Genomic DNA, 14,431 nt, shown 5'->3' on the forward strand with positions numbered 1-14,431 from the left:
CACTGGACCTACGGGCCATCATTCTCCGAGGTTTAGAGTTGAGGTGTCGGGGCTTGATCAAACCGTCATGCTCTCCTGGAAGTGTCGTGGGCCGCTCTGGGGAGTGACAGCTGTGAGACGTGTCTCTTTCCACAGGGCACAGCTGTTCTGCACGTTCCCGTGGGGAGATGGCAAAAGCACCACTTAGGGAAGGATCCGGACAAGGTGCTGTCAGGTTGTGACCTGGATCAAGGACAACGGTCCTTCCTGACTGCACGTCTGTGAGCGCATGTCAGGCCGGAACAGGACCACCCCTGCCCACTGCCCACTGCTCCCCTGCAACAGAAAATGCTGCCTGCTGTAGAGAGGAGGAACAAGGTGCTCTAAAGTGAACCTGGAAATGCTCTGTGGCGTTTGCAAAGAGGCAGGACGGGCAGAGTGGGCTCTGCAGGCCACGAGGTGGGCGAGAGGTTCCGGGAATGCCTCCTTCTGTGCGTGCATGTGGGCGAGGGTTTGGCGACACAGTTCATTTAGGCTGCACCAAGGGCCACACCACCGTCAACTGAACAAAGGATGGTTTCTGCACACTGCCAGGGGACAACCAAGGGCATGGGCCGTGGACACTGGACGGGTCTCACTCCCTGGGGGCTGGACTTAGGGAGGCCACAGTACGAGGCCTCTGTCTGCCCTTTGCTCCCACAACTGTGATCTCTGCTGGAGCCCCTGCCCCAAGGGGTCCTCGGGGCTGGCACTGAGCCTTCTTCCCCAGGGGCTTGGGGGTGGCTGATGGGTTTGTGTGGGCTCCCTCCCTCACTGGTCAATTAGAAAGCCTCCCGGGTGTAGCCATGCTCCACTGGGAGCCCCATGCCCACAGCCACGCTTCACGCGTGCTTTTCACAGTGCCGCAGAGACACACAAACTATCCGTCTCACGCAAGTTCGGTTTGGAGCAAAAGCCTGCAGGTGAGGGGAGGGAGAGGCAGAAATGACTTGTCGGTCTGGATGTCCACCCCTCCTCCCTGTGTCCTGGAGGGAGCACACCCGTCTCCACCCCTTGTCCAGGCTCACTCCTGGTCCCGGGCAGTTTCTCTTGGGCCAAGGAGATCTTACCACGATTAACTGCATCGCTTGGTGTCAGCCTGAAAAACTGCCACCTGCCCCCTCCCCTACCACCCCTGCTCTGGAATAAGCCCCTGGTTGTACCCAGCCCACACGAGTTACCTTTTTTTTTTTTATCATTTTTTTATTAGTGAAACACCATGAGGTACAGTTATAGACTTATAAACTTTTGTGCTTGGGTTTTAGTTATACAATGATCAAGTACCCATCCCTCCACCAGTGCCCATCCTCCCCCACCACGGGTCCCAGCATCCCTCCCACCCCCCATTCCCCCCGGCCCACTCTGCCCCTGTGGCAGGGCACTCCCCCTTGTTCTCTCTCTCTTCTTTCGGGTCCTGTGTTTTGCAAGAGAGGCCTTGAGTGGCAATCATGTTTGGTCTATAGACTACTTTCAGCATGCTTCTCCCACCCTGGGAGGGTCTCACAACACCCTTTATTTGGTGCTCTCTTCTCTATCTGAGCTTCCTTTTCCCCTAGCACATGTGGCTGGCCTTCAAGTCGTGGAGCAAAATTCCTGGTACTAATCTCAGCCATTCCTGGGCGTTAGTCTCCCGTTTTGTTTTTTTATGTTCCCCAGATGAATGCAATCTTTCTGTGTCTATCCCGCTCTTTCTGACTCATTTCGCTTAACATGATACTTTCCATGTAGTACCACTTGTATGTAAATTTCATGACTTCATCTTTTCTAACAGCTACATAGTACTCCATTGTGTAAATGTACCAAAGCTTCTTTAACCAGTCATCTGTTCTCGGGCACTCAGGTTTTTTCCAGATTCTGGCTATTGTAAAGAGTGCTGCAATGAACAAACAAGTGCAGATGTCACTTCGACTATACCTTTTTGCCTCTCTGGGATATATTCCCAGGAGTGCTATAGCTGGGTCAAATGGCAGATCAAATTCTAATTTTTTGAGAGTCGTCCATACTGTTTTCCAAAAGGGTTGGACCAGCCGGCATTCCCACCAGCAGTGAAGGAGGGTCCCTTTCTCGCCACATCTGCGCCAGTACCGGTTGCTTTTGTTCTTCACACGAGTTACTTTTCTACAGAGCAAGGTCCACCTTGGCCTCTCCTTGGTCCGATATGGTTTCAAACCTTTGGGTTGCTGGTCCTGTTATTCTTTCTCTCTTTCTCTTGGTGCCCCACCCGACTATGCTCAGGGCTGACTCCTAGCTCCATGCTCAGGGACCACTCCAGGTACGGTACCAGGGATCGGAACCAGGTTCTGATGTGTACAAGGCAGGCGCCTTATCGCCTTATCACTCCAGATCGCATCACTGTTTCTCATCATCCCTCAATGCTCAGAGTAGATCACAGTTGTGGGAATGAAGTGCAAGAGGAAAAAAAAACATTCTGTGGATGGATCAAACTCAACCCCCAAAGGAAATGCGCGAATATTCACAAATTCCCAGAGTGAATATTCAGATTCCCAGCAATGAAGCATTTAGCCGTGGTGCTTCATCAGGAAATGAGATCTCTGAAGCAAGTGGTCTTCTCCTCCAACACCCTAGAACAGGACATCCCAGTAGAACATGCTGTCCTCGTTCGATCAAACTGCCAATTCCAGCAGCCCCGCCAAGCTGTACTGTGGGCTGTCCCCGTGTCCTGCTCACCAGGGACTGACCAGACTCCCGCCACTGGGCAGCCTCTAGGGGCTCTGGAGAGCAGGATGAGAAGGGTCCGGGGCGGGGGGCACAGAACCAGGTCTGTGGTGTGCGGGAGAACAGGCTGCGCACCGTCCAAAGACCCCAGAGTCTGGGCCGGGGCCCCTCACAGCTCAGGATTTTTCAGGACAATTCAATCTCACTCAGTCTCTCAGGAAATGCATCTTTCCCAGATTCTCCAAGAAGGAACCGCAGAGATGAGAGGGTGCCCACCTGGGCTGCTCTGGGAACCCGGGACAAGCTTGTTTTATTTAGTTCATGGTCTAAAGTAGTGTTTCCCAGGGGGCCTGTAGGCTTTCCATGCATGCCAGGATAGTCCAAGGGGCCTTGGGTGAAAATCATACAAATGGGGAAGGCACAGCATGAAAGTAGGAGTCCAACCAATGGGATGGGGGAGACAAGGTCTGGACAGATCACGGCTGCAAGAAGGTCAAGGAACATAGTCCAGAGGCTGAGAAAGGCCCCCAGGCAGAGGGTGGGCCTGGGATGGGAATTGTGGACAGGTCTAAGGACAGAGGCCAGGCCCTCGCTCCTGGGGGTTCCGCATTGCCCTTAGCCCTGAACCCTACACATGGTTCTGCTGCAGTGGCTGTGGCTGAACCGGAAGGGAATCTGTCCCCTGCTGCCAGGAGGAACCGAGGAGACAGAGCAGGAGGGCACAAGCTGGTTGCACACTCGTGCCCCTCGCGGCTCCTCGGGCAAACTGGCGTGCCAGTTTCCTCCACACGCTGAGCCTGGGAACACGGTTGGGAAATTCTGGAGTTTTCCAGTGTGTGTGATTGCATCAGACCAGGCTGACAGGCCGTCCCATGTGCGGTGGGCCGGGGACCCGTGCTCCGTCCTTCCAGGAAGGAGAGGAGGGACCAGGTGGTGGTGCTAAGCCAGTAGGACGCACCTCAAAGGAGGGGGCGAAGCCGGATTCTGCGGCCCCCCTCCCTGGGACTTAAGGACTTAAAGACTGCTCCTCGTGAAAGAAAGGTTTAAACAAAAATGTGTAAAGTAACAATAACAACGACAAACCCAGATGCAAAACCAAAGACCACTACGTGCCCCACTCAATGCACACACCGCCTACCTGTTTACTTGGTCTGGTTTTGTTTTTGTTTGGGGACGATACTGGGCTCAGCCCCGGCTCTGCTCAACACTGGCTCCCTGTTGAGTTCAGGGGACTGCATGGTGGGGAGGATCGAGTCCCAGGGCCTCCTGCATGCAAAGCTTGCACCAACTCTAGGAGCAATCTCTCCATGACACCCCCACTCCATCCACCCCCCACCCCCCCCCCCCCCACACCCGTTTGTTTTTTTTTTTTCAATTCAATGACATGTTTGATGTTGCTTTCTGGAATGTCCAAGAAATGACAGGAACTGAAAGTGTTCTAACAGATGGCAGGGAAGGGTGACAGGTCAGCAGAACGCTGAAAGGAGACGAGAGCCTGCCTCTCTCGTGGGGTCCCATGTTGTCCCCCAGTATCTCCTGCCCTTCTCCCCCTAGCACCGCTGTGAGTGGTCTTGGTGGTCCCAGCACTGCCAGGCCGGTACTATGGGCATCACTGGGAGTGGGCCCCATCCCCTGGCAATACAACCTGCAACACAATAAAAGAAGGTCCTAGCTGAGACATATGGGGACTTCCCTGCTCCATCTGCGGGCACAGCCAAAGTAAAATCATGCCCTCCGCTCCTCAAGTCTGCAAGACTTTCCAGAATCTTCTGTTTTGTCTTCAGGACCACACCTGGTGGTGCTCAGGGCCTATCCCTAGCTCTGTGCTCAGGGATCACTCCTGGAGGGTTCGTGGAACCACATGGGATGCCGGGGACCAAACCCTGGTCGGCTGCATGCAAGGCAAGCACCCTCCCTGCCTGAGCCCCTCTCTCCAGCCCCTTTCTGGAATCTTTTACTTATTTATTTTCATTCGGAGGCCACAGCTGGTGATACTCAGGGGTTCCCCTGACCCTGCATTCAGGAACGACTCCCGGCCGTGCTCAGGAGACTCTCTGGGGTGCTGGGGATTGAACCCGGGTCGGACACATGTAAGGCAAATGCCCTCCCTGCTGTGACATCGCTGTGGCCTCCTCCCTTTCTAGAAGGGATCCAAGAAGTCATGGCGAGTGTGTCTGTGTGTGGTGGAAGGTCCACAGCTCATCATCAGGAGCTCCTGCCTCATGAGGGTCCCAGGTGCTGTCCACACACGTGCCCAGCGGACTCCCAGAGCGGCGCAGCGATGGGGGGGAGGGGAGGCCCACAACGCCATGGGTCTAGTTTCACACAGGGTCGGGGGCAATGAGGGGAGCAAACCGACAACCAAAGCCAGGTTGTAGACACGCCAATGAGGGGCCTGGAAGCATCCGGCGAGCCCCCTCCCCCGCCACCCCTCTTCCCCTGCCACAGTGTCCTCCAGGACAACAGAAAGAGCCACTTGAGCTTGGTCACAGTGCTCTGCCAAGTGCCTCACTCTGGAGCACCAGAACGGCATCTTCCACAAACGGCATTTTGGATAATTAAAAGTGTGTGTGTGTGTGTGGGGGGGGAACCACAACTATCAAAATAAAATAAAGTTTGCTGTGAAGCTAGGTGATTCGGGTTCAGTCTACGCTTTAAGAATATTACATAATTTTCAGGAGAAAGATTCAAACTGGGACATGTGAGCTCATGCTGTTCGCAGACAATAACCAGACCTCGACTTGTTTCTAATTCAATGAAGCTTCTAATCTCACAGAACCGGGGGAAACATGCTGTTTCCATGGCAGCCGATGAAGAGGGAAACACGACGGGATTTTTATTGATTCGAACGAGGCTCTGAGAATTTAGCCTCATTTTAGAGGCGATATGTGTTGTGCCCCCCGCCCCCCGCCCCACTCCCAGTCTTTAGGGACACCTCATTTGCTCGTTCCTAAATGTATTCAGGAAATCCTACCAATTCCGGAAGTGGGATGGCTGTGAGGTTACTACGAAATCACGCACTCCTGCTGCAATGCAGAGCCATGGGGATTTAATTCTTTGTTTTGTTTTGGGGCCACACCCAGCAATGCTCAGGGGTTCCTCCTGGCTCTGTGTTCAGGAGTCACTCCTGGCAGTGCTCAGGGGGGACCCTCTGGGATGCCGAGGAATGAATCGGGTTGGCGGCGAGCAAGGTCAGCACTCTTCCTGTGCTGCTCTCTCGCTCTGCCCCCCCCCCACCAGGTATTTAATTCTTTTTTTGGGGGGGGGTCACACCCAGCAATGCTCAGGGGTCACTCCTGGCTCTGCACTCAGGAATTACTCCTGGCGGTGCTTGGGGGACCATATGGGATGCCGGGGATCGAACCCAGGCCAGTCGCGTGCAAGGCAAACGCCCTACCCGCTGTGCTATCGCTCCGGCCCCAAGGTGTTTCATTCTTAACATAGTCACATAAGAAGAGACGCTAAAGAATGGGGCAGGACTGGGTACGAGAAGGTGGAATGGGATGCAGTTTAAGCGAGGGTGTGAAACAGCATTCCAGATGCTACCGGCAAGTCTTCATGACCCAGAAGCACCCTCACCTGTGCTGCGCTGGGCATGTCAGAACCCTGCAGTGGGTGATGGGTTGCGGGGCATGGGGGCGTGATCAAAGGTCGTGGTTGTGGGCACCAGGGGTTGTGCCGGGGGAACCGCCAAGAGTCGCTTCCCTTTGTATTTTTTTTTAATTAAAAATTTTTTTAATAGTGAGACATCATGAGGTACAGTTGCAGACTTACACATTTTTGTGATTTGGGGGCTCACCGTCCCCCCCACCCACTCGCTATTCTTTTTTTTTTCTTTTTTTATTAGTGAACAGATGCCATTGGGCTACACTAGCATGCGACAGGGACAAATGGAGACGTTACTGGCGTCCGCTCGAGCAAATCGACGACTAACGGGAAGTTAAGTGATTAAGTGAAGTGATTAGTGAAAAACCATGAGGTACAGTTATAGGCTTACAAATTTTGTGCTTGGGTTTCAGTTATACAATGATCAAGTGCCCATCCCTCCACCAGTGCCCGTCATCCATCCCCACGGGTCCCAGCATCCCCCCCCCACCCCTCATTCCCCCCGCCCCCCGTCCCACCCTGCCTCTGTGGCAGGGCATTCCCCCTTGTTCTCTCTCTCTTCTTTTGGTTCCTGTGTTTTGCAAGAGAGGCATTGAGTGGCAATCATGTTTGGTCTATCGACTACTTTTTGCTTCTCCCACCCTGGGAGGGTCTCACAACACCCTTCATTTGGTGCTCTCTTCTCTATCTGAGCTTCCTTTTCCCCTAGAGCCTGTGGCTGGCCTTCCATTAACACCCAGGAATGGCTGAGATTAGTACCAGGAATTTTGCTCCATGAATGGAAGGCCACTCGCTATTCTGATAGTTAAGATTCCCGTTGGCTCACCTGTGACTGACACGCAGCCGAGCGGGGCGACGAGGGTGATGGGTGCGAAGCCGTAGGCGGCGAAATTGCCCACCTCGCCCAGGGCCATGAGCACGGCCCCGCCCCACCACAGTGGGCTCCGGAAGTAGGGGCGGGGCTCTGGGCGCTGTGCCAGCTGCAGGTGCGAGTACTTCTGAAAGGGAAGCAGAGAGCCCGGCAGTCAGCAGGTGAGCCACTGTGGTGCCAACGGGCACGAAAGCACCCGAGCCATAGCACTGCGGGGAGGGCGCGTGCACTGCACACAGCTGACCCAGGTTCCATCCCTGGGTCCCTCCAGAGCACTGCCAGGAGTGATTCCCAGCTGCAGAGCCAGGAGCATCCCCTGAGCATTGCTGGGGGTGTGGCCCCCAAAACAAAAAAAAAAAATAGAAAGGGAAAGTGTCTGGCAACCCTGGAGCCTGTCCACGGGCATCACTGGCTTCTCGGTGTACTGGTGGAGTGATGACCGCTGTATTGTCTGTGCCCGATTCTTATACAGAAGGAGCAGCTGGCTGATACCTAGTAGAGTTTTCAGGCCCTTGCACACCCAAGTGACCTGTCCCTAACGACCATTCCCACGCCCTCGGAGTGCTCACCATTACTCCCTGCAGATGAGGTGTCTCTGAAGGACCTGGGGGGGGCGGGCTCAGACTGCTAAGGGACAGCACTTCTTGGGCCAGAGAGATAGGACAGTGGGGAGGGTGCTTGCTGGCACACAGCAGATTCAGGTTCGATCCCTGGCACCCCGAATGGTTCCCTGAGCCCCATCAGGATGGTCCCTGAGCGCAGAGCCAGGAATAAGCCCTGCGCATCCTCCCTCCCTCCCTGCAAAACCAAACTAAACCAGAAATGCACTTTTTTGGAAAGTCATAAAAAGCCCGATGCTTAAATAAACATGAATAAATAAAGATAAGCCACTAAGAGAAACTTCTTGATGTGTGTGTGTGTGTGTGTGTGTGTGTGTGTGCGCGCGCGCGCAAGTTTGTGGATCAAGTAGCCACTAGAGCTGGCAGTTGGCATCAGCACTAGGCAGAATGGCTTGGTGGGCAGTGTGTGGGGACTCCCACCTGGAGCTGGTTGGACGTGTCCTAGTATCTGAAACCAAACTAAAAACCAAACTTCAAAGCCCTTTGATTTACAGTTCAAGTTACTTCTTCATTAGAAATATGTAGAGAGCCTAGAGCAATAGTCAGTGGACAAGATGCTTGCCTTGCATGTGGCTGACCTGAGTTCGGTCCCTGGCACCCCATGTGGTCCTGAGCCCTGCCAGGAGTGATTCCTGGGTATGGGGTAGAATTAAACCCCAAGGACGACTGGATGTGGGCCACAGACAAAACTGAAAAAGAAGGAGAAAGAAGTATATATAATTCAAATTACTTAAGTTTTTAAAAAAACAAATAAACAAACAAATGAAAATAGGGCCGGAGAGAGTACAGGAACCAAGGTGCTTGCCTGGTATTCCTAGGTCCCACTGGGATCCGGATACATGGTCTTCCTGAGCACTGTCTGGGGTCACTCCTCAACCAGGAATAACTCCTGAGTGCTTGCAGAGAGTGGCTAAGAAACCTCCCCAAACTGAACAGCAACAACAAAAACCAGGGGGAAACAGAACAAGAGACAAGGGCCTGGCTATGCCTGGGGGCGGGGGTGAGGCTCCCCAAGAAGCAGAAGGAGTCCAGAGGTGACCGGGCATTTAGCTGGAGCATGGCTGTCTAGAGCTGGGTCACAGGGAGGTCTGGCCCCCCAGAAATCTCCCACTGCTTCCCATGGCTGCTGACATAGGGCAGTGCCTGACTTGCACAGCAGAGCAGGTATAGACAGGTGCAAATGCTGACCTGTCCACAGTGCTTTTGATTCCAGCCCTAGAGGGCCACACAATACTTCTGCTATCACTGGCCTGGAAAGAGGTTGAAAACCTCAGGACTGCAACACACAACACTGCTGAGAGACCCACAGAAGCATTTTCGTGGGCCTCTTTGCAAATGTGAACGTGTTTCTTTCCGAAAATGAAGAACAGAGCCAATGTAGCTTGGATTCTGTCTGCCTCTACAGCGGTGAGGTCATAAAATGCAATTTTTTCCCTGTTTTCTACTAGAGGAAGGAGGCGAGAAGACAAAATCCCGGGAGAGCAGAGCCTGTCCCTGCAATTAACCGGAGTGTTTGAAAGTGCAGCATTGCCTGCCTCACCTGAATGTTGAGGGAAATGCTGATCACCACGTTTCCCAAGACGGCCAGCAAAACTCCAAACAGGTGAACCTGTAATGGAAAGAGGTGCTTCAGTATCACCCGTCAGATACTTACAGAAAGAGCAACTCAGACTCCAGTGGGCACGCCATTCCCTCCTTGTTCATTCCACAAAGATGTTATTTATTTTCTATTTTCTAGTGATTTTAATATTACAAAATAGAGTGGTTTAACATCAAAGCATTATTATTGCTTAACGTGATTTTGGTTTTCTTGCTTACATTTTGGGTGGTCTATTAATTAATAGAGGTTATATTAATTAGGTTATATTAATTCTTCTGTAGAAATTTGCTTAAAATTTTTCTGTACTTGGGATGTAGAGACAAGCACAGGAGGTAAGGTGCTTGTCTCCACAAATGATTTAGAACGTGAATGTGGTTTTATTGAGATCAGCTTTCCGAGTTCGAGAACGAGTTCCATCCTCTACTACATAGCACAGCGGTAGGGCGTTCGCCTTACAAGCGGCCAACATGGCCGACCCGAGTTCGATTCCTCCGCCCCTCTCGGAGAGCCCGGCAAGCTACCGAGAGTATTCGATATGCCAGACACAGTAACAACAAAGTCTCCAATGGAGACGTTACTGGGCCCGCTCGAGCAAATCGACGATCAATGGGAGGGCCTTTACTTTACTTACTTTACTACAATTCTGAAAACATTTGTCTCATTTATTATGAGTCGCCTGGTTGTGATCTGGTCCCTTAACGTGCTTTTCACAGACTCTTCCAGCGCGACCCCACCTGCCATCTGACTGGTGTGCCCATCGCTTCTTGAACTCATGGCCCAGGCTTCCCACAGCTGCTATCCTCCTTCTTTACCTCTGCACCCAGCAGCATGGTGACAGGAAGAAGGATCATAGGCCTGGGACTCACAGGACAGTACTCCTGAGGGCTGCCACCTGCCCCCGGGAACTAGAAGATGGAGGGGAAGATTCCCAGCTGGACGGCACATTCCCAGCACTCGTCTCCTCAGGGACCCACCACAGCTCCCCACAGTTGACAACGCAAGTCAGATAGCAAGTTCTCTGCCAGCCTGCATCCCCCACCCTTGGCCAGGTCCCTCCACGCTGGGGACTCCAGCTGGGATGGCCTGCTGCCCCCTCCCCCCACCAGCACCCCCAATCCATGGGTGATGCACTTTTTTTTTTTTGCTTTTTGGGTCACACCCAGCGATGCACAGGGCTTACTCCTAGCTCTGCACTCAGGAATTACTCCAGGCAGTGCTCAGGGGACCATATGGGATGCCGGGGATCAAACCCAGGTCTGCCACATGCAAGGCAAAACCCTACTCGCTGTGCTACTGCTCTGACCCCAGGGGTGATGCATTTTTGCTCCCTGAGATGGAGCAGTCCCTTCCCTCGGTCACTCCAGCCACAACTCACTCTCCTGAAGAACATGTCCCAGAGACCTACTCAGAACACCCCAGTCCCCAAGGGGCAGGCCAGATTCTCTGAGGGGAGAGCACCAGGCTGAAGGCTGCTGCTGGTTCCCTACGTCATCTGCTATGCAAAATCACTGGGCTGAACAAGTATATCAATGACTAATTACCAAGTTCTTTGGGGCCAGAGAGATGGCACCCTGGGTAGGGTGGCTGCCTTGCATGTGGCTGACCCGGGTTCGATTCCCGCCGGCATGGCATATGAAGTGAACTCCCAACCCCCACCAGAAGTGGCCCCTGAGCACAGGGAGAGGAGTCAGTCCTGAATACAGATGGGTGCAGACCCAAGCCCAAAACAGACAAAACCAAACCTCCAGACACCAAGTTCTTCTCCACTGCCCTCCATGCTTGAGGAAAGAACGCATGGATCCCAATTCAATCAGCTTAATCAATGGCTAAATAAATAGCAGTACTCCTACATTTAAAATCTTAAAAAAAAAAAAGAAGACGGCACAGATCATTGGACAGCTTCAAAGGGCACTTCTGGCTGCCCCCACCTGGGAAAGCAGGCAGGTGAGTCTCTCCTGGTCAGATGCCTCAACAATGTCACAGGGCTTTCTGCTCCCCCATCTCCTGCCACAGGACAGACCTTCTAGCTAGTTTCAGGTTTCAGGCAGTTATTTGAATTTCAAATGAACGTGACAACCACAAGGAACCCTTTTCATAATACAAATGTCTTTGAAGTTTTAGAACCTTATTAGATGCACTAAAGTGAATTTCAGCATTAAAAAAAAAAGGAAGCAGGAATGTCAAAAATTCATTTTATAGTTGATATATAATATCCATAGTCTTTAATCAGTTGGGAATTTTCCTAATAAACACACTTGGCAATAATTTGGATGGCTATTCTCCTGGGGAACAATTGCATTGTGCTACAATGTGCCAGTCCCAAGCCTTCAATTTACAATTGGATGCATTTGGCAGTAATCAGGAAAATAAAGTTCAGAAAAAAGTTGGGGATTGAATGGGCAATTATGAAAATATCCCATAATTATAAAAATAAATTGTTGAGCAGAAATATCTTGCTTCAAAATTCTTTGAATCCTTCAGTTTAAATGGCACCAGACCAAAGTGTTTAGAAATCGGTTGTAGGATTTGGTAGTAATTTCTTGGATATGACACCAAAAGCAGAGGCAACAAGCAAAACAATACGTCGGACTTCACTGTGATTAGAAATGTGTGTGCATTCAAGTGAAAAGACGCTCCACAAAATGGGAGAAAATATTTGCATGCCATCAATCTAATAAAGGATTGATATCCATAACATGTCAAGAACTCCATGAGCTGGAGAGAAAGCACAGGGGTGAAGGCACTTGATTGCCCAGGGCTGACCCTGGATCGGTCCCCAGCAGGAGTGATAGTTCCTTGAGCCCGGAGTGATTCCTGAGCATGGAGTCAGGAGTAAGCCCGAAGGACCACAAGGTGTGGCCCGAAAATTAAAAAAAATTTTTTTTAATTGAGGGCTTATGAGACACTATAGTGACTGCATGTGGCCAACCCAGGTTTGATGCCCAGCACCCCACGTGGTTCCCTAAGCACTCTCAGGAGTGATGCCTGAGCACAGAGCCAGGGGTAAGGAAGCCTCGAGCACAGCCAGGTAAACCTCAAACAACAGCAATCATCATCATCGTCATCACTGTCATCATTGTACATTTTTCTTTTTTCTTTTTAGCCAAGAATGCTAACCATCACCTGACCCCCCAACAAGTTTTGATTTGCTTCTGACTAAAGGTGCTGCAGCCTTTTCCAGACTGGTCAGGGAGGCAGGTGCTGACGAGCCCAGAGGTTGTGGAACTTGCTGAAAACAGAGCAGCCAGGGAGTTGCCACGTCGGGGGGCTCTTCCTTTCCCCGAGGATTTCTCAGAGGTCTGTGTGCTGTGGATGGCACCTGCCCACTGTGGCAAGTCCCTCAAGACACCCGTCTTCTCTAGCCCTGTGGCGGCACGCTGGACCCTGCTGATGCCACACTGGAAATCTTCATGGGGTCCCAGCCACACTTGTGGCATTTCTCCAGGAGTCGGTTCGACCTCCAAAAACCACTTTCTTTGCTCCTCCTTAGACAGTGACCCTCCCCTGTTGCAGCTCTGGCGGAGACTGAGGCCGTTCAGACCCTTGCCAGGCTCTGCCTTCTGCCTTGAGTCCACCGGCTCTTCTCACTACCCACATCTGCAGTGACTTCCAAAACATCAGTACCAGTCATGGCCACAGGATCACAGATCCCCACATCCACAACAACAGTCCTGAAAAAGATCAAAAAGTTGCGGGCATTGCTGAAGAGTGGCCAGGACACGGAATGATGCCTGCTGCTGGGAGACCCCCAGGCAAGCTTGGAGCTGGGCAATGGTGCCATTGGATGGGCAAACACAGTCGCAGAATATCCATGGGGTGCAACTGAATGAGTGCCACTTACGATGCCCCCTCAACAGCATGTTGGAGGTCGCCGTTACAAATCTTGTTTCCAGCCAGAGGGTCTGGCGAGTGGGTTCTACTGATTCCAAACCCCCTTCCTGCCTTTTTTGTTGTTGGCCTATAGGGATTTTGGGATTTGGGGACACACCTGACAGTGCTCAGGGCTTATTCCTGGCAGGGCTCCAGGGACCCTATGGATGTCAGGGATGGAACCCCGGTCAGCAGCGTGCCGGGCGAGTGCCCTCCCCACTGCCCGTCTCTCGGGGCACCCCTTTGCATCCTCAGAAGCAGCATTTGCACGCATGGGCAGGCTCTCCACAGCTTGTCCCTCACCCCCGATTAGGGATGTCTGGTTTGTATCATTACTCCAGTCACAGTGCGATCTGCTCTCGAACTGTTTTAGGATGTGTGAGAGTGTTAGAGTGTTTCTTCCCTCCTGCCACCTCCTTGCTGGTATAGAGTCGAGCAGCTGAGAGCGGGGAGGACCAGCGGAGGATGGGACTTGTGCTGGGCCCTGGAGCGTCTCAGCCTGCTCAGGTCTGTGTAGCTCTTCAAGTCCCTCCTGCAACAGGCGACCTTCTGGCCAGCTGCGGTCAGCATCCTGCAATTTTGTCTGTTTGGGGGTCATGCCCGGTGGTGCGGTGCTGGGAATCCAACCCGGATCAGCCGTGGGCCAGCCGTCTGCCAGCGCTAGCCACTGTACTCTCTCTTCGACCCAATCATCTTGCAATTTTTTTTTTTTTGAGAAGAATCTGTTCTTCTCTCAACGCAAGTAAAACTGAGAGAACAGAAGGAAAAGTCACTCTGCATCTTAATTATAAAGTTCCCAGGATAGGCCAGAAATGCAGGCAGATGCCTGAATGTCTGCAACGCTCACGCCGAACTCTCTGACTTTCTGAGGAGTCTTGGCCACAGCACACAAGTGATCTACAGGGATGTCCATGATATCAGCAATGATTAAGTATTAAGGATGTTTTTGTTTTATTTGGAATAATTACCTCCCATTCCACCTTTTGGTGCCAGAATGTTCTTTAGATATTCGACATTAAATGATTGACCTACAATCCCTGGGCGGGGTGGTTTGGCCAGATGGAGATGGGATATGATAACAGGGGTGTGTGGAATTTGCAACAGTCTGGCCAGTTCTAGCGTTGACCTCGATCAGTTTCCTGGCTTTGCCTCCAAAGCATAAATTCAGGA

General features: G+C 52.1%; 1 protein-coding gene across 1 annotated transcript in view; it reads right to left on the reverse strand.

Moving 5' to 3' along the window:
• NIPAL2 (NIPA like domain containing 2) overlaps nt 1–14,431 on the reverse strand; it is a 74,658-nt gene that overhangs the window by 51,405 nt on the left and 8,822 nt on the right. The window contains exons 2-3 of the mRNA XM_056124939.1: nt 9,332–9,400; nt 7,127–7,298 (exon numbers count right to left, since the gene is read on the reverse strand). Coding sequence (XP_055980914.1) covers nt 7,127–7,298; nt 9,332–9,400 — 241 coding nt within the window. The remainder of the gene's footprint in view (nt 1–7,126; nt 7,299–9,331; nt 9,401–14,431) is intronic.

Source organism: Sorex fumeus, unplaced genomic scaffold, assembly GCF_029834395.1.
Source record: "Sorex fumeus unplaced genomic scaffold, SorFum_2.1 ptg000053l, whole genome shotgun sequence".
Taxonomy (NCBI): domain Eukaryota; kingdom Metazoa; phylum Chordata; class Mammalia; order Eulipotyphla; family Soricidae; genus Sorex; species Sorex fumeus.